General features: G+C 36.3%; 1 protein-coding gene across 3 annotated transcripts in view; it reads left to right on the top strand.

The window, feature by feature from the left end:
- The window catches only part of LOC148950256 (cancer-related nucleoside-triphosphatase homolog), a 121772-nt gene that overhangs the window by 90919 nt on the left and 9870 nt on the right, over nt 1-20983 (top strand). For all 3 annotated transcript variants that reach the window (XM_089091532.1, XM_089091531.1, XM_089091533.1), the window contains exon 4: nt 14487-14681. In XM_089091532.1, coding sequence (XP_088947658.1) covers nt 14487-14681 — 195 coding nt within the window. The remainder of the gene's footprint in view (nt 1-14486; nt 14682-20983) is intronic.

Raw genomic sequence — 20983 nt, 5'->3', positions numbered from 1 at the left:
AAAAGGAGGAAACACCCCCTAAAAGTCATAGAACCCTAATTAAAATCACACCATCAGATTCAGCGTATCAGAGAACCATACTGTAGAGGTTTCAAGCTCCTATCTGCAAAAATGTGTATTTTTTTATTTTTTGCCAGAAGAAAGATGACGGCGTATTTATTTGTTTTGTTCTTTTTTTTCCAGAGGTGATCGTGTCGACCCAGTGGTCCTAGAATATTGCGGGAGGGCTCATTTGAACGGAAATTAAAAGTTCTAGTGCCCTTTTTAAGTAACCAAAAAATGGAGGTCAACTAGGCCCCCTCTCACACTCATTTGTTTTTACCAAAGTCACCCAATCAAAATTTTGAGATAGCTTTTGTTCAATATAGTCGAAAAATCGAATCACCGTGTATTTTTGTATGACTTAATCCCCCAAAATCCCCGGGGGAAGGGCTACAAGTAATGAACCTTACTCATTATTTACCTGTAGTATTGGTTACTAGAAAGTATACATACGCTTTCAGGGGGATTTATGCTGGTAGTGGGTGGGGAGGGGGTGGGTCGGGGTTTACTTGAGAGGATCTTTCCATGGAGGAAGTTTTCATGGGGGACGCGACATTGCTATGAATGGGGCGCCGGATGTCCCAGTATTATTTAAAAAAGCGATCAGAAATTAAATTTAAAAAACAAATTTTTCAACTGAAAGTAAGCAGCAGCATCCAAACTTAAAATGAACAAAAATTATTATCTATATGATTGGGTTCGCGCTCTAGTCAATACCTCACTCTTTACGCTAAAGTTTTTTTTAGTACTTTCATAAGAGCTATTTATACTAATTTACGACCTTTGAGATTAAGGGGTCATTTTTAAAGAATTGGAACAAAATCCGAACTGTAGCGTAAAGAGCGAGGCATTGACTAGGGGGCGAACTCCCTAATATACGTATTACAAATATATGAATATAGAAGTTCGTTACGGAAGTTAATTCGTTAAGTTACGTATATTTATTACTAATAAAAACGTTCGTAAGTAAAATTAGAGAACTTTCGAGAAAGCCATTTAACTAAGAAAAAAGTAAAATTAAAATATAAATTTTGTTTTAATTATTCATGTACGGTGAGCCAAAATCAAAACCTGCATTAATTAAAAAACCTTCAGAAATTAAATAAAAAAAAAGTTTTTTTTAACTGAAAGTGAGGAGCAACATTAAAACTTAAAACTAATAGAAATTATTAGAGACAGAGTCAAACTTTAGCGTAAAGAGCGACGCGTTAAAGAGAGGACAGCCCCTTTCATATACGGAATAATTTCTGTTAGTTTAAGTTTTAATGTTGCTCCTTACTTTCAGTTAAAAGAACTTGTTTTTTTATTTAATCTTTTACCAGAGACTGTCAAATAATATAAGTAGTTTTCGACCAAAAATAATATTGTAAAGTGTAGAAAATAAAGCAAAAGATCAACATTTGATGTGAAACTGCAATATCCGGCTTCTCTTTTTTTTATATTCACAAGGAATAAATTCAGAGTAAGAATTGATACAGGGCCAACACAAAATTTACTCACTAAGATTTTAATCATAGGTAGTGCTCTAGCAATGCCTAAGTAATGAACGATGTGTGCACAATGTGTTTTTGGTTTCTCCATACCCGGGCACTTCGTATCGAAGGAGTCGTCGTAGAAACTTCGAAAAGGGCTCATTCGATTGGAAATTGGAGTGGCTAGTGCCCTTTATAATAGGCGAAAGTGAATGAAGGGCAACTAGCCCGCCCCCTACGCCCATCATTCAGGCACAAAACAGGCTCATTCGATTGGAAATTCAAAGAGCTAGTACCCTTTTTAATTGCCGAAAGTGATTGGAGGGCAACTAGCCCCCTCCCACGCCCATCATTCCCCCAAACACATCCAATCAAAATTTGAGATAGCCATTTTGTTCAGCGTAGTTGATTTCCTGAAAGAAAATATGTTTTTGAGGAGGACACTCCCCCACAACCCTCAGGGCAAGGGTTTTAGGTTATGCCCTGTGGGCATATAAGGGTTTTTATAGAAGGCGTTGTCGTAGAAGCTTCAATACGAAGCTCATTCGATTGGAAATTCAAAGGACTGGTACCCTTTTTTATAGACGAAAGTTATTTGAGGGTAACTAGCACCCCCCACGCACATCATTCCCCCAAACATCTCCAATCTAAATTTTGAGATAACCATTTTGTTCAGCATAATTGATTTCCAGATAGAAAATATGTTTTTGAGGAAGACACTCCCCCACATCCCTCAGGGCAAGGGTTTTAAGTTATGCCCTGGGGGTATATAAGGTTTTTAAAGAAGGCGTTGTCGTAGAAACTTCATTAAAAGCTCGTTTGACTGGAAATTCAAAGGGCTAGTGCCCTTTTTAATAGTCGAAAGTGATTGGAATGCAACTAGCCCCGCCACCCATCATTCCCGGGGTGTTGTCGTAGAAACTTCAAAACAGGCTCACTTGATTGGAGATTCAAAGGGTTAGTACCCTTTTTAATAGTCGAAAGTGATTGGAGGGCAACTAGCTCCCCCCACGCCCACGCCCATCACTCTCCCAAACACATCCAATCAAAATTTTGAGATAGCCATTTTGTTCAGTGTAGTTGATTTCCAGATAGAAAATTTGTTTTTGAGGAGGAGACTCCCCCACAACCCTCAGGGCAAGGGTTTTAAGTTATGCCCTGGGGGTATATAAGGTTTTTAAAGAAGGCGTTGTCGTAGAAATTTCAATAAAAGCTCATTCGACTGGAAATTCAAAGGGCTAGTGCCCTTTTTAATAGTTGAAAGTGATTGGAGCGCAACTAGCCCCCCCCTCACCCATCATTCCCCCAAACACATCCAATAAAAATTTTGAGATAGCCATTTTGTTTAGGGTAGTTTATTTCCAGTTAGAAAACATATTTTTCAGGAGGACACTCTCCCACAACCCTCAAGGCAAGGATTATAAGTTATGCCCTAGGGGCATTTAAGGTTTTTATTGAAATCTTTGTCATAGAAACTTGAAAAGGGCTCATTCGATTTGAAATTCAAAGGACTAGTACCCTTTTTATTAGTCGAAAGCGATTTGAGGGCAACTAACTCCCCTCTCACACCCACCTTTTCCCCAAACACATCCAATCAAATTTTTTAGATAGCCATTTTATTCAACATAGTTGAAAGTTTTGGAAATTAGGTCTTTAAGGATGACAACCCCTCCCCCAACCGCCCTCAGGGCAAAGGTTGTAAGTTATGCCCTGGGGGCATATAATGTTTTTATTGAAAGCGTTGTCGTAGAAACTTCAGAAGGGTTCATTCAATTGGAAATTGAAAGGCCTAATGCCTTTTTTAATAGTTGAAAGTGATTGATAGTGACTAAGGGCCCCCTTACGCCTAATATTTTCCCAAAAACTTCGAATCAAAATTTTGAGATATCCAGTTTGTTCAACGTAGTTGAAAGTTCTTCATATTTTGTCTTTTAGGATGATAACCCCCTCAGAGCCCTCAGTGCAAGGGTTGTCCGTTATGCCCTTGGGGTATATAAAGTTTTATTGAAAGCGTTGTCGTAGAAACTTCAAAAGAGCTCATTCAATTGGAAACTGAAAAGGCTAGTGCCTTTTTTAATAGTTGAAAGTAATTGGATAGTGACTAACGCCCCTCTCATGCCCACCATTTTCCCAAACACATCCAATCAAAATTTTGAGATATCAATTTTTTTCAACGTAGTTGGAAGTTCTGGAAATTCGGTCTTTTAGGATGATAACCCCCTCAGAGCCCTCAGGGCAAGGGTTGTAAGTTATGCCCTGGGGGCATACATGGTTTATATAGAAAGTTGTTGTATATGATTTATAGAATAGATTTTTGTCTTCCTCAAATCCAATTTTTATTTACAAGATATTCTACCTATTCATGAGTTAGAAACTTTGCAAGTCGCTGGCTGGACGCTGGTCTTATTCATTACTCATCAAGAGAAGTAGAAATCTGGTAAAAACGAAATGGCTGTGGCATTTCAGAATCCTTGCAGAATAGTTGAAATATCTAAGAACTATGTTTTTCTAACAGAATTAATAATCAAAATTAGTATTATTTTTATTCCTGGAAAATTTCTGTATACAAAACTTCGAATACCATATCACAGAATTCATCATTTATCTTTGAATATTAGTGCGTCGAAAAAAACTCCTTCAGGCAAACTTCAGAAGTATGTTAGGAATGCGGTATGGGGCTATAGCTATTGTGAATGAAAATCAACTAGTCCACTCTGTGTGGACTAAGGCCATTTCTATTCTAAGTCATTATCATAGTCACTATCAGGCCTACTACCAAAAATAGTTGTTTGGCGGTAAAACTAGTGACAGGAATAGACAATAACTTGCTGGTAAGTGCGACGACTTAGGATATTTCCTCGTGATTGTGTCTTTCGAACAGAAAAACATTGCCACCACCGTCGTCTTTAGTTTCTTCCTATGTCTTTAAAAGGAGGAAGTATAGTGCGACTTGATTCCTGATTGGTTCCAGCTCTTCCCGATTCGCTTCTTTTTTTTTGGCAATGTTTCTTCAAACTAAAAAAAAAATCAAAGAAAATCATTTTTTCAAACGACCTCTTTTCCACAGCATGGAAAAGAGGTCGCCACATAGCAAATTCCATTTTGAGCCCTTAATAGGGCCCTAAAAGGTAACTTACTAGGCTATTTTGTCTATAGCTTAGTTTTAGCCTAGATGGTTAATTTCAAAACCCCTATGCCTTCCCAAGGCCAGAACATAATTTGCACTTTGCTGAAAAAAAAATACAAATGAATATGCATTGTCAGCTAGTATGCATATACTGATATTTATTAATAAAAATGTTAATATTATTTGATTTATTAAAGTTATAAAAGTAAAAACATTAATATTTTTTTCAGTAAAGTGCAAATTATGTACTGGCCTTGAGAAGGCATAGGGGTTTTGAGCCCTACTCATGTTAAAAGTAGATAGCCAAAAATAGCTAAAGTAGAATCCAACTGCTTTCCAATATAGCAAAAATACTCTCATCTTGAGTTTTACCTACATAAAATTAGAAACAGAATTTTAGGCTAGTAGTTTTAAGTCAAGTAAGAAAACGGTAGATGTTTTTTCTTCTAAAAAAAAAACCTAGATGCCACTCACAGAACTACAACTTAAACAGTTTTTTTAATAAAAATAATAATAATAATAAATTTTGTAATAATAATCTAAGAATTTATTTAACTACAATGACGCACAAAGGGTCATAAGAATTTTCAATACATTTTTGAGGTTAGGTAGACATTCTCTGCTACTATTAGCAAATCACTGCCGATCAAGCCCTCTGGGACCAAGACAGCCAATGAACAACAGGGACTGCAATAAACAGGGAGCCATCCCAAAAAATATTGAAATGATACCATTAGAAGAGAACCCTCGAATCGACCAAGCCGGCCAGATGGGAGTTAAGTAAGTAATAGTCTGGAGAAAGGCTATTTCAGTGGGGGATCCAGGGGGAGGGTGAGGGGCCGCGCCCCCTAGCATAGTCTTAAGTAGTGTAACTTACTTCATTAACTCAAGTTTGCGTTAATTAAACTTGCTCTTAATGCAAGTTTATCGGATCAACATATTTTGCGCCCCCCCTAATTTTTTTTTCTATCGGATCAACACATTTTGCCCCCCCCTCCCCTAAAAAATTCTGGATCCGCCTCTGTGCTATATAGCTGAAAATTAGAGAGAACCGTGACAATATTCATCAGTAATTTCATATGTGCATCATAATAAATAGTAAACATAGATATATTTACATATGAGTATGACATTTTGGCCTATCAATATATTATATCAATGTTAGCTTTCTGTGAACTAAAAGTCGACTCGAGAGATTTCATTATAGATCAATAATTCAAGTTTTATAACAGAATAAAATGAATTTTTCACTACTTGTGAAAGAATTGTCTTTCAAACATTGTTCTGGTCTTTTTGTTGTTGACATAAAAACTCAGATCAAGGAACTAATTTAAAATTCTAGGCCAATTCAAATATCGATTTTAATTAATGTACTTTAATTTTTAATTTATTTTATTTAAATTTTATTTATTATTATTTTTTTCTCTTTTTTACCAGAATGAATAAAAAACAAACATAAATTAGATAAACATGATATTAGATATGGCCGTACTAGAAAAATTCAATATGTTAATTATGATTTTAAAACTCACTTTTGTTTTACTATTTAAAAATTCATGGCTTATTTAGATATCAGCTGATATTAGATATCAGATATCAGCATGTCCTAGGATGAAAGGATTAGAATGGCTTTTGAGTCTTCGACGGAAAGTTAATGCAAAACAGAATGCAAACAGGGGTTAATGCTAAACCCTAAGCTTTCTAAAAGCCAAAATATAATTATTATTTTATTGATATTTATTCTTTTAAATGTTTTCACTTTTATAACTATAAGAAATCAAAAATTAGTTAAGATTTTAAAGAATAAATATCATCAGATTTATAGAAAATGCATCTAATAGAAATTTTGAGATAGCCATTCTTCTCAAAATAGTCTAAATATCATATAACATGGTTTTTGGGGTTGAAAAAAATCCCACAGATATGGGGCAAGGATTATATGTTATACCCAGGGGGTATTTAAGGTTTTTATGGAAGGGACGATTGTTTAAGTTTAGAAGAGGCTTTGTCTTTTCCCCTGTAACAGACTATGTGAAAATAAAACGAAAAGAAATTAATTAAAAAAACTTTTTCCACAAAATAAGTTTTTCAAAACCAAGTAAAGAACACCATTTGTCCATTAAACCAGAAAAGAATGAAAATAGAATCAAATTATGTACCAAGCATACATCTACCACAAATCAGTATCAATAAATATATATAACCCAAAACAAATAGAAATTAAAATAATAATTAAAATATGTGAAAATCAAAACGAGCAGAAATTAATCTGAGTAGGGTTCTAAACCCTATGCTTTCTAAAAGCCAGAATATAATTTGTACTTTATTTAAATTTTTTTGGTGTTTTCACTTTTACCTTAAGAAATCAAAAATTAATTAAGATCTTATGGAATAAATATCAGCATATGTACATAAACTGACAATGCATATTTTCTCCGTAAATTCATTTGAATTTTTTTCAGTTCTTTACTGAAAACGTTAGTGCCGATGTAAAAAGTAGAATACCAAAAGTGAATGTTGTTTTTGGTTTCGAAGTTCAAGGAAGGTCGGAGGATATCAACATAGATTATGATACTATAATCCCCGTTAACGGACATTATTAAGTCTAATTGAAATGTGGGTGGTTCATAAAGTTGAGGAGATATGCTAAATGTTTTTTAGAGAAATTGTGTACAGACAGTTCTAAGTACTTCTATGCAACTATACAAAAACTTATCGATCCTACCGTTTAATTCTTCATTAGAAGAAATATTAAAGCAGTTTGGATATTTTACACAAATGATGAAGAGTACCACCACTAAAAACTATGCTCTTTGGAAATCCAGGTGGGGCCAAACTATAAGAGGCTGAAAAAAAAAAATTGTGAAGGAAACTGGAACTTCCTGGGAAGCAGAAAGTTCTGAATAGGGTGGCGAGGAGTATATGCAGCCTTGTTGGCTTTTGGTGTGTTTTTTTTTTTGCTACAATGAGTTGGTAACACTAGTGCACTAGTAATAGTAGGAACGGTATTAGTAGTAGTAATAGTAGTAGTATCTTTACTTACTGCCACTATGCATTATATAATTTTATTCTCTTTTTTTCTTTTTACCAAGCCACTTCGTGTGGAAGGAGTTGTCGTAGAAACTTCGGGGGTGGGGGGGGGGCTCATTTGATTAAAATTGAAAGTTCCAGTACCCTTTTAGGAGTCATAAGTGATCGGAGGGCAACCAGTCCCCCACCCACGCTCTGTTTTGCTGTCCCCCAAAGACATCCCATCAAATTTTTATTGTCGTTTTGTTCGGTAAAGGTGAAAGGTCCAATAACTCTGCCTCTCGGGATAGCATGACCTGCATCCTTTGGGGCACGGGCAATAAGCTATGCAATTTACACATTATTTACATTTAAGATTTGTTTCTGGGAAAGTGGGGCATCTTTGATCCTGGGTTTCCAAATACGCTAGGGGTATTAAGATGCAGCTTCAAGGTAATGTTAAGTACTTAAGTACTTCAGAACACACTATGTGCATGCAGGTTTTCAATGGGGCGTATCAGCAATATCTCAGTAACGAATAAAGGCTGTTAAGTTGAAAATATAAGGGCCTGACAAAGGGATGTTCAAATGGCCCAAGGGCAATACGTGTGCACTGCAACTACTAATACTATTACTGCTGGTACTGCTACTACTTCTACTACCACTGCAACTAAATCTAAAGGTATTAAGGTAAAAACTATTGAACTAAGTCAAAATACGCTGCATGCATGCAGGTTGTCGAAAAGTATATCAGCAGTATCTCAGGAATGGCTTAGCGTATCAAGTTGAAACTTACAGGGGAAGTTCAACTAACGAACATGCACTCAATGGGCTGGTTTTCATGAAGCATTTTTTTTTTCAAAAGTTATTCTGAAATTTAAAGTTTCTGGCTTGAGGGGGAAGTAGCCCTCCTCCCTGGAAATGGTATTAAAAACGAACATGAGCAAAATAAAAATTATTTTCTCTAATCCAAGAAAAGGGTGGTATTATCAAACAGCTCGTGGTAACGAACTGTAAGTAAGAAGCGACTCGGCTTAATAATAGCCGAAACTCTAAAAAACGGAATTTTTATATCAATAGCTACAACAAAAGAATCAAATTTTTATGCTGATTTCAAATATATAAGTTTCTTCAAGTTTAGTCTTACCCATCAAAAGTTACGTGCCTGAGAAAATTTGCCTTATTTACGAAAAAAGTAGGAAACAACCCCCTATAAGTCATAGTATTTAACTGAAATGATACCATCAAATTCCGCGTATCAGGCAAATCCCCTAGAGATGTTTCAATCTCCTACCTTCAAAAATGTGGAATTTTGTATTTTTGGCCAGAAGAAAGATCACGGATGCGTGTTTATGTATTTTTATTTTATTTTTTCAGCGGTGATCGTATCGATCCAGCAGTCCTAGAATATCGTCAGAGGGCTCATTCGAACGGAAATTAAAAGTTCTAGTGCCGTTTTAAGTTACCAAAAAATTGGAGGGCAACTTGGCCCCCACCCACACTCATTTTTTTCCCGAAGTCACCCAATAAAAAATTTTGAGATAGCCATTTTGTCCAGCATAGTCGAAAATATAATTAATATGTCTTTGAGGATGACTTAATCCCCCCCTGTTCCGGGGGGAAGGACTGCAAGTTATAAACTTTCATTGTTTACATATAGTATTGGCTATTGGGAAGTATACAGGCGTTTTCTGGAGGAATTTTTTTTAGTGGGGGGTCAGGGTCAGAGTAGGGGTTACGGGGGAGGATCTTTCCTTTGAGGATATTTCCTTGGGGGAAGGGAAATTTCCATGAAGGGGGCGGCGGATTTCCCAGAACTGTTTAAAAAACGATCAGAAATTAATTGAACAAAAAAGTTTTTTGAACTGCAAGTAAGAAGCAACATTAAAAATTAAACTAACAGAAACTATTACGTATATGAGGGGGTTCGCCCCCTAGTCAATATCTATTCTAATTAACCGGCCTTTGTGATTCAGGGGTTTGTGATTTGAAAACATTCGAACTTAATCGTAAAGAGCGAGGTATTAAATAGGTAGCGAACTCCCTAATATATGGAGTAAGAACATACGAATATAGAAATTCGTTACGTAACTTAATTCGTAAGTTACGTCAGAACAAAATGTTTAGAAAGCCAATTAGCCAAAAAAAAGGAAAATTAATATGCGAATTTCGTTTTAATTATTCATGTACAGTGAGCCAAAATCAAAGCCGCATTAATTCAAAAACGTTCATAAATTAGCTAAAAAACAAGGGGCTGTTAGTAAAACTTAAGTTTGACGATTTTTTTTTAAATAGTCCAGTTAATCCCGTTAATAGTCCAGTTAATAATCCAGTAAGTTCAGTTAATGTACTGAATAGTTTCCGTTCAATATATGTTTTAATTAACTAAAAAAACAAGTTTTTTTTAACTGACAGTAAGGAGCGACATTAAAACTTAAAACGAACAGAAATTATTCCGTATATGAAAGGGGCTGTCCCCTCTTCAACGCCTCGCTCTTTACGCTGAAGTTTTTATTGTTTTAAAAAATAAAATTGTGAGAGAGAGTCAAACTTCAGCATAAAGAGCGAGGATTATTTACTTACTGGATTATTAACTGGACTATTAACGGGATTAACTGGACTATTTAAAAAAAAAATCAAGGACAAGGACGATTGTAATGGGATAAAAAGTGTTTAATGGGATAAAAGTGAAAATAAAATTTTCAGTTTCAATGCTTTAAAAGTAATCCGTAAACAAACATTTGCAATTACACATTAACTATATTTGTTGCACTCATAACACAGTCCTCGCCTGACAGTCCGCGCTGTCGAAGTGTTCAGCCACTGGGGGCTCCCCCTCCCACTCCCCTGTAATGGACACTTCTGTGACTACAATACCCCTACCCTATGATTAATGATATAATAATCAACAATCTAAAAACCCCGCCTCGGTTACTTTACCTGGTTACCTGCCAAAATTCTTTGAAAAAATATGCGCGGGCTGTATCAAGCAAATAAAAAAGACCAATGATTTGATTTTTATCACTGTGGCGGCTGAATCTGGGAAAAAGTTTTCTTGTGATCTAAAGGATTCCTTCCCTGATTGTCTTATCAATACTAGAAAGCCTAAGTTTTTCGGAATAATCCGTGGTGTGGATATCGAGTTCGACATTGAAGCTCTAGCAGCCACTTTGCCTGGGATTCTGGAGTTCAGGCGTCTTGGAATGTCGAGAACAGTAAAGGTGTCGTTTGAGTCCGAAGCATTTTTAAAATATTATATCGTCCATGGGATTAAGTTCGGTTACGAGCTCTACAGAGTTGAGAAAGACAAGGTGCTTCCAAAGCGATGTTTCGCATGTCAAAGTCCCTCTCACACCGAAAAAAACTGTGATTCTTCTACTCTGAAGTGTGCTCGTTGCAGTGGAAATCATAGATCAACGAAGAATACTCCATGTACTAACCCCATTTGTTGTGCAAATTGCAACTCAACTAACCACCCGTCTTACAGTTTCAGTTGCCCTGCTCTGAAAAAGCTTTTTAAATGAATATTGGTTCTACGATTACGTCCTTTAATTCGAATGGAGTCATTGGCAAATTTGTAGTGCTGAATGAATTTGTTTCTGAAAATAGTTCAATACTATGTTTGCAAGAGCATCATTTGTTGGACCATTCTTTGAATATGTTAAGTTCCCTTTCAAGTCTACATGATATATTTACCGTTCCTGCGAGGCCTACCGGAGGCCGCCCTGCGGGTGGCATTGCTACATTTGTTCCTAAAGAATTTAGTGCTATTTTATCTTGTGCTGATGAGTCTTTTCTTGCCTGCAAACTTTTTGATTGTGTTTTGGTCAATTGCTATTTGCCTACTGACTATCATGTTGATTCGTCTTTTGAAGCCTTTACGTCAGCTTGCCATAGACTTAGTAGCTTTATTGCCCTATTAGATTCGAGTTTACGTATTTTTATTTTTGGTGATTTTAACTGTGATCTTGATAGTGTAAATGAACGTAGCACAATTTTATTTTCGTCTTTACCAAATTTTAATATCTGCCGTAAGACACTTGATTTTACTTATTCTCATTGGAGTGGGAGTACGAGTAATATTGACCATGTTCTTTGTAATTTTTCCCCATCTATTATAGTAAAAGTTATCCCGGATTTCCCGATAAGTGATCATTTACCTATTCAGTTTTTGACATCGTTTTCTGTAATTCATGATTCTGTTTCTGCTTCTAATTTTATTCCAATTCGCCCTAAATATTTTGAGAGAATTATCTGGGATGAAAAACTGATTCCGGCTTACCAAGATAAAGTTGATTCTTTAGCTCGAAAAGTAGTTGTACCTGATATTCTGAAGTGTCATAAAGATAACATAGAGCTTGAGCTTAACTGCATATATCTTCAGTTATTACATTGCTTAAAATATGGTGCTAAAGAAACTTTTGGAGTTAAAAATTGTAAACCCAATGTTGAAAAACATTTTTGGTCGTAAAATCAGTTTATTGTAAATGATAATCATTAATCTAAATTAGATTTTATACATTGGAAAAATAGTGGAAAACCGCGTGATCTTCATCCGGCTTTTCTATGCATGAAAAAAAAGAAGGCAATTTTCCAGTCGGAGCTTCGTCGTCATAATAATATTTTGCTAATGGATGCTTCGTCTGAAGTTGATATGAATAAAAAGAAACTTTGGAAAGCTCTACGTTCAACAAAGAGAGTTAATGAACCTTCTAAAAAGAATGGCCCGTCTCTTGTTGAGTGGGAAACTCATTTTGCAAACCTTTCGAAATCTTGTGATGATCCTGAACAACTTTCGCATGTTGATATAATTTTAAACAGTTCTTTTAATTCGCATGATTTTTCTATTTCGTTTGATTCTTTGTTGGGTGCATGCCGTAAATTAAAGCCTCATTCCTCTAAAGACCATGATGGGATTTTTTCAAATCATGTGAAATTTGCTCCAACTTCTTTTCTTCTTCTTCTTTTGACTTTTTTTAATCTTATTCTCAAGTTTGGTAATGTTCCTCCGTCTTTTAGGATTGGGGTGGTAACTCCTATTCCAAAATCTGGTAAAAGAGATCTCCGTTCTTGTGATTCGTATAGGCCGATAACGAAGGGTTCTATGATTGGTAAACTTTTTGAATTATGTATAAAGGATCTTTTTGATTATTTGGATGTTGGTCTTAATCAAGTAGGGTTCAAAAAAGGAATGGGTTGCGACCATGCGCATGCAACGTTTGATACTATAATTAAGGAGTCAAGATCTACTGGCTCCCCACTTTATACACTATTAATTGATATAAAAGGAGCTTTTGACAATATTTCGCATGCTTCCGCTCTTTCAGCTCTTATTTCTGGTGGGATTCCCCTTTCTGTGGTTAGAGTTCTTAGATCTTGGTATTCGGGGCTTAGGATAAAAATTTTTGCACATACTTCTGATTCTCTTTCTAATCCAATTTCCGTGGGTCGGGGCGTGAGACAGGGTGGGGTTTTATCTCCTTATATTTTTAACGCATGTCTGGCGGAGTGTCTTCGTTCTTTATCTACAACCCTTATTTCTTGGGGACGGGATGTGTCTTTTCTTGCTTATGCTGATGATATTATCCTATTGAGCCGTTCTAAAGCTAGTCTAATTAAGAATTTTAATTCCCTTTCTAGTCTGCTTAATGTTCGTGGCCTTTCTATTAGTATTAAAAAATGTCAATATTTTCCCGTTAATGTTAATGACCGAGCTGAATTAATTTGCGATAGAAATATATCATTTCCGGTTTCTGATGCTGTTGTTTATCTTGGGTTACCTTATTCTGCTTCAGCTCGTGAATCTAAGTCGATGCTAATTTTACATATTCAAGAAAAAATTAGAAAGGCGTTTGGTTCCATAATACGGCTACGTGGTGTTTATCGTCGTGAAATTCTAGGTTCTCTTTTTAATGCAGTAGCCCTCCCGCCTGTTCTTTCTACTTCCCTTCTTCTTCGAGATTTTAAAATTTTTTATTTTTAAGCAATTCGCGTTTGTTATTTTAAATATTGTAAGTTTTTACTTGGTTTTCCAATTTCCTTTAGTAATACTGAATTAGTTTCAAAATTTAAAATTAAAGAGCCGTTGGAAATAGCCAAGGTAAAAATAAATAATTTTTACCGTAAATCTGAAAATATACTTTATGTTCATAATCTTTTTCCTTTTTTTCTATAGTTTAAAAAGTGCATGATTTCATTATTACTATTTGTTGCATTTGATTAAGTTTTCTTTTGGGCAACTTGTAAATTGTTGCTATGTTTGATGGTGTGTTATTTGGATTTTTGAAGATTTATTTAATTATCTTTTATACTCCTCGTTTTTGAGGGAAATAAATAAAATAAATAAATAAATGCTTTCAGCAAAGTACTATGAAACTCAAGTGTAATGAGCGGAGTTAAAAGAAAAAAAGGGGGTGCCCCCTACTATATTGAATAATCTCTGTTTGTTTTAAATTTTAATATTGCTCCTTACTTTATTTGAGAAAAAAGCTCGTTTTTTTATATTTAACAGAGCCTTAAAAGAGGGAGCTATGTTCTGGTATCTATAGCGTATTTTTCTGGTCATTTGCCACTTTCACAAGGTCGTAGTTTTTGTCTCATCTTTTTACTCTTTACGCCAGTTGTTTCTATCATTTTATATGGTAAATATAAGTCCTTACTCTCCTTAACCTTTGGTTGGCTCCGCTCCTACTTTCATTTATTTGGGACTAGTTGTGTACCACACTATTTGTTTCGTGGTCTTCTTTGTCATTTTTTCTTTCTTTAACTCTTATTTGTCCTGTTATCTTTTGACTCAATGTTATGCAATACATAACATGTTCTCCCTTCTAATTAAGGGAAAAGGTTTTTTGGCAGTTGACGAGATTGGCAAAATGGAATTAACCAGTAGAAAGTTCTCAGATAAAATTGCTGATTGTGTTCTAAGACCGGATATTCGGATATTTGGAACAATACCTATTCAAAAGGCTGGACTGAAATCCCATCCACTTCTTGATAAACTGAGGAGCAATAATCAGTTTGAAGTTATAATGGTAAGTACTTGCAATTTATGTACCTGTCACTCTTGTCTAAATACTATCCTCTGTTATACAAAACGACCATTTGTAAAAAAAAAGAAAAAAAAAAACAGAGCTTAGAAGGATGTATAGGGTGTACAAATGAACTGATGTTTGGAAAAAGAATAGTATTCTATAAATCTAGATTTCTGAGAATAGGATAAACAAATTTTTGCGATTGAAACAGTAAATTTGTTAAAAAAAGAAATAAAAAGTTCTTTCGTGTATTTGTTGGGATTAAGTTTGACTCAATATTTCAAGCCAAATTGTTATCAATCAAAAGGAAATCCTTTTTTCAGAATATGTGAAGGAAGATATAAAGCGTCACATATTAATTTTACAGTATTTAAAATTAGGTGTATGTGAAACAGTTTGGCGATTAGTTTCAAGTTTAAAGAGAGGCATGATTCCTTCTTTTTAGTAAATTATGGTTGGCCCTTTTTCAAGTTTCTACGACAAAGGTTTCAATAAAAAATCTTATATGCCCCCAGGGCATAACTTATAACCCTTGCCCTGAAGACTATGGGGGGAGTGTCCTGCTCGAAGGTATAATTTCCTGAACTTTGAAGTGTGTGAAACAAAGTGGCTATCTCAAAGTCTTTATTGGACGTGTTTGGGGAAATTGTGGGCGTGGAAGGGGTGTTAGTTGCTTTCCAATCACTTTCTACTATGAAAAAGGGTACTAGCCATTTCAATTTCCAATTGAATGAGTCCTTTTTGAAGTTTCTACGACAACGCGTTCTATAAATACCTTATATGCCCCCTGGGCATAATTTACAACCCTTGGCTTGAGGGCTGTGGGGGGGGGGGTGTTATCCTCAAAGACCAAATTTCCAGAACTTAAAACTACCTTGAATAAAATGGCTGTATCAAAGTTTTGATTGGATGTGTTCTGGGAAATGGTGGGCGTGAGAGGTGGGGTAGTTGCCCTCCAATCACTTTCGACTATTAAAAAGGGCACTAGCCCTTTGAATTTCCAATTGAATGAGCCTTTTTTTAAGTTTCTACGGCAACGCCTTCTATAAAAAACCTTATCTGCCCCCAGGGCATAACTTACAACCCTTGCCCTAAGGGCGTGGGGGACTGTCCTCCTCAAAAACATAATATCTATTTGGAAATCAACTCCGCTGAACAAAATGGCTATCTCAAAATTTTGATTGGTTGTGTTTCGGGAAAGGGTGGGCGTGGATGGGGTGTTAGTCGCCTTACAATCACTTTCAACTATTAAAAACGGCACAAGCCACTCCAATTTCCAACTGAATGAGCCCTTTTCGAAGTTTCTACGACAACTTCTTTGACACAAAGTGCCCTGCTCTAAAGGAAAAAATTAATGCATAATACATTATGCCAACATGGTTCTTATATGCCCCCAGGGCATAACTTAAAACACTTGCCCTGAGGGTTGTGGGGGAGTATCCTCCTCAAAAACATAGTTTCTATCTGGAAATCAACTACACTGAACACAATGGCTATCTCAATATTTTGATTGGATTTGTGTTGGGGAACGATAGGCGTAGGGGAGGGGGGATAGTTGCCTACCAATCACTATCGACTATTAAAAAGAGCACTAGACGCTCCAATTTCCAATCGAATTAGACCTTTTCGAAGTTTCTACGACAACTCCTTCGATACGAAGTGCCCTGGTATGGAAAAAAACATACATTGTGCCAACATCGTTGTTTACTTAGGCAGCGCGATTGCGCTGCCTATGATTTATACAATAACTTTCTATATAAACCTTATAAGACCCCAAGACATAACGTACAACCCTTGCACTGAGGGGGTTATCATCCTAAAAGACTTAATTTCCAGAACTTTCAACTACGTTGAACGAAATGGATATATCAAAATTTTGATTGGATGTGTTTGGGAAAATGGTGCGCGTAAGAGGGGCCTTAGTCGCTATTCAATCATTTTTAACTATTAAAAAAGGCACTAGCCCTTTCAATTTCCAATTGAATAAGCCCTTTTGAAGTTTCTATGACAACGCTTTCAACAAAAACTTTATATGCCCCCAGGGCGTAACTTACAACCCTCGCACTGAGGGCTCTGAGGGGATTATCATCCTAAAAGACCTAATTGCCAGAATTTTCAACTACGTTGAACAAAATGGAAATCTCAAAATTTTGATTGGATGTGTTTTTTGGAAAATCGTGGGTGTGAGAGGGGCGTTAGTCGCTATCCAATCACTTTCAACTATTAAAAAAGGCACTAGCCCTTTCAATTTCCAATTGAATGAGCCCTTTTGAAGTTTCTACGACAACGCTTTAACTTTGAACGTCGTAGGACAAATTGGCTGTCTCAAAATTTTTATTGGATGGTTTTGGGGAAATGGTGGGCGTGGAAGGGGTGTTAGTTGCCTTCAAATCACTTTCGACGAGTAAAAAGGGCACTAGCCATTTGAATTTCCAATCGAATTAGCCCTTTTTGAAGTTTCGTGGTTTGGGGGAATGATGGGCTAGGGGGGGGGGCTAGTGGCCCTCCAATCACTTTCGACCAATAAAAAGGGCACTAGCCACTCCAACTTCAAATTGAATGAGCCCTTTTCGAAGTTTCTACGACAACTCCTTCGATACGAAGTGCCCGGGTATGGAGAAAAATAATAATTGTGCCAACATCGTTCTTTACTTAGGCAGCGCGATCACACTTACTATGATTATGGTTGCAAGCAGTAGTTGCGACTTAGTTAAAGACGACATGGCCCATAGATGAATGAAAAAAGCCCCCTGAAACTCCTAATAATGGTGTCGGATCGAAACCAAAAGTACATCGGATTTTTTTTGTATGGAAAGCGTCTTTTTTTTCTCCGCTGGTAGTGGGGCACTGAAGCATCATAGAGAGTTCTTTAAGGAATCGTTTTAAAGGAACTTGCTATATCTAATACATTTTGTTATTAAAAAGTAAGAATAATTAAAATGAAATCTGTTTTTTACAAAACAAACTGCATTTCCATATACAAGATTATAAACAGTGCCACACACAAGTATCTTTTGCAAGTTGCTTCTATGAGGTATTGGTGTTATAATTGACTGGTTTTGCTGCCTGTTTTTTTGTTTTTTTACCATTCCAACTAAGAAAGAACCTAAGGCTTTTCCTACGTGTTATATGCATAATTAGAATTATATAAGCCTTTTTGGGGGTTACAGCGGTAGCTTCAACATAGTAAAGGACTAACCACGTCTCTTAGCAACAAAAAGACCCTGAAACCTCTAAAAACGGCCTCGAATCGGAACAGAAAGCTGACAATTGAAATTACCAGTAGAATGCGTCGTCTGGATTTTACTGGTGCTATACTCCTTCCGCAGAGAGTGAGTATCCCCTTGCTAGCCACCTGGTGTTTGGCGTCATTGCGTCGTATAGATTAGAGTCGTTCCAAGGTTTATTGTACAGGAGTAATGAACTCTTGAGCAATCGATTTCTCTAGCCATGAGTTACTTGTGGGTGATTCCCTAAGGCACTTAGACGAGCAACGAACTCTTGCGCAACCGATTTCTTTAACCTTGAATTACTTGTAGGTCATTTCCTAAGGCACTTGGACGAGCAATGAACTCTTGCGCAATTGATTTCTCGAGCCTTGTTAATTGTAGGTCATTCTCTAATGTACTTGGAGGAGCAATAAACTCTTGCTTAACTGATTTCTCTGGCTTTGAGTGTTACTTGTGCAATAATTTAGCCACAAGGCACTTGGAGGACCAAGGAACTCTTGCACAATCGATTTCTCTAACCTTGAGTTTGTATATAAAAGTTTGATAGAGAGTTAGTATTGCAGATCCATAGAGACATTTGATTAGTTTACATTGGCTTTAGTTTTATTTGAAAAAACTCTATTATTAAAAAAAGAGTGATTTTATACTATTGCAACTTTAAGGAGTTGACAGTGATGATGTGAATGCAAGAGTCTCCAATGTTGCAGTGGAAATCGCAAAGGATTTTCGACTAATTTTTAGTGGGGTGAAATGTTTGGTAGGTATATTATATCATTGAGTAAACTTAAGTTGGAAGAATAATTATGTTATGCAGCTAAGGTGAACATTATGCATATATCCAGAATACAACTTGGGTTAAACGCAATCATGAAGCACATTGAGGACAATGGATTGGGACATCTTGTGAAAAAAGAGTGAAATGTATATGTTATTTATTATTACATTTCTGAAAATAAAAATATTTAGAAATCGAACAAAAATGTTTTCCTTCTTGTTAGATATTTTAGTAGGTTATCGCTCCTCTCTCTCTCTCTCTCTCTCTCTCTCTCTCTCTCTCTCTCTCTCTCTCTCTCTCTCGCTCTCTCTCTCTTTCTCTCTTTCTCTTTCTCTCTCTCTCGCGCGATCTCTCTCTCTCTTTCTCTCTCTAGAAAACAAATAGGTGACGGGAGGGTACTCAAAGTAAAAAGAATCGTCTTTCTTGGGGTTTGTTAATTAGTTTTTAATCGGCAATGCGAGTGTCAGAAAAAAATTAATGTGTTAGAGAAACAAAAAATCTCACAGAATCTTGTTACTTTGGAAGAATGTTTGAATCTAAATGATCATTTGCAAAAGTTATTGGTATAAAAGAGAATCTTTAGTCAAAGAATGGTTGATGATATCAAGAAATAGGACTCTCTGCCCTTGGATTATTTATATGATGCTTTTATTTCGTGGTCCCAATGTATTTACACAATTTATTGACATTTTTATTGGAAAAAAAAACAAAATGATATTTCAGATTTGCTTTTGAAGATTACCTAGACTTTCAAAAGTACTTGTAATAGGAGATTCTACTATCCAAATGATTTTCATGAGAACAACAAATAAGTCGACAATTAGAAAAAGTTCCGTTCAAATGCGTTTAATCTATTTTGAAGTTTGACCTCACTCGTTTACTCCTCCTCCTCTCTCTAGAAAACCTAAAGTGGGTACTGGATGTAAAAAAAGAAAATTCTTCTTGGATTCTTGATAGTTCATAATATGTAGCGTGAACGTTAAAAGTGAAAAAATATGCTACACATGTCTACTATGCTTGTATACATTGGGCAGCTGGTCTTCTTGCAGGGTTCGGACTCTTCTATAAATTCGAATAAATTCCTATATTTTAATGCACTCCTATAAAATGCCTATATTTTGGCTAAAATCCTATTATTCCTATATTTTTGGCTGAAGAGCACCAAGAACATTGCTCATGATTTGCAATTTTCACTGCTCGTTAAGTAAGCCAAGATATACTTTTCTTTGCTTTTGACTGCTTGTAGACTGTGCTGTCTTTCGGTGTAGATCGATAATTAATTACAACTGTTGAGCTGTTTGAACTTAACTAATGCTTTGTGTTGGGATTAGTAAGCTGCTTCTGCCTGGGCTATGCTGTTGTTTTGACTTATAATTCATAATGCTTTCTTGAAAGGTCTTCAGGTGTTCGGAGAAGAAAGTTGCGACTTAGTGATTCTTGTGGATTCATTTTATGACGGCTGGCCTGCACGTTGTGAAGATTATCGAAAGTGCCAAAAGAAAGTGGGAGTGCCAGAGAATACTTTCATAAAGCATGTCCCAAGCCGCTGGCTGACGATCGGACATACCCGGGCTGGAATCATGCAGTAGTGGCCGGCAATCTTAGAGTACTTCCTGAACTTCGTGCGGAGAGAGAAAATACAGAAGAATTTTCTGTCCACTCCCAAATTTCTGAAGATTGTGGCTCATATAAAAAGTGCGACGATGAAGGCCCAACTCAAGTTTGTTCTAGCGTCAGCAGAACTGTTCATGAGTTTCACCCAACTGTTCCAGAAAGAAGAGCCTCTCATTCATGTTCTGCACTCAGAGATCAAAAGACTAGTTGTGACGCTTTGCGGACGGGCTTTACTCCAGAATTCGTGACCTAGACTGAAAATTTCTCACCAGAAAATTTGAACCTTGCTGAAAAATTTGCAAAAAAGCCCATAGTTTCATAAAATGTGGAACGATCCATCGGTGAGAAAGCAAGACTGAAAGACACGGCCATTTTCTATGTCAATATGCGAAAACATTTTATTACGGGTATTTGCCATATTTTGAACAAATGTCCTCTGGAAAAGGATGGTTTCTAGAGGCTGTACGCTGTTTGAGTCCGATCAACATTAAGGATTCAAGAAGCATTGCAGACATAGCGGTTGGGGCACGCGAAATTGCGATTGGAGTAAGCTCAGACGTCACCCAGGCTGAGTGGCTGCTTTTGCGAACGGAAGCTGGACGCCGTGAGGACATAACTCGGATCGATCATTTTCGGAGCCATTATTTTGGACTGGTGAATGAGCGCGGGGACAGAAAGTACCC

Source organism: Artemia sp. Qi Xiang Cuo, chromosome 7 (assembly GCF_049724085.1).
Source record: "Artemia sp. Qi Xiang Cuo chromosome 7, ASM4972408v1, whole genome shotgun sequence".
Lineage (NCBI taxonomy): Eukaryota > Metazoa > Arthropoda > Branchiopoda > Anostraca > Artemiidae > Artemia > Artemia sp. Qi Xiang Cuo.
Note: the sequence above shows the minus strand (reverse complement) of the source record. Positions and strands in the feature narration are given on the sequence as shown.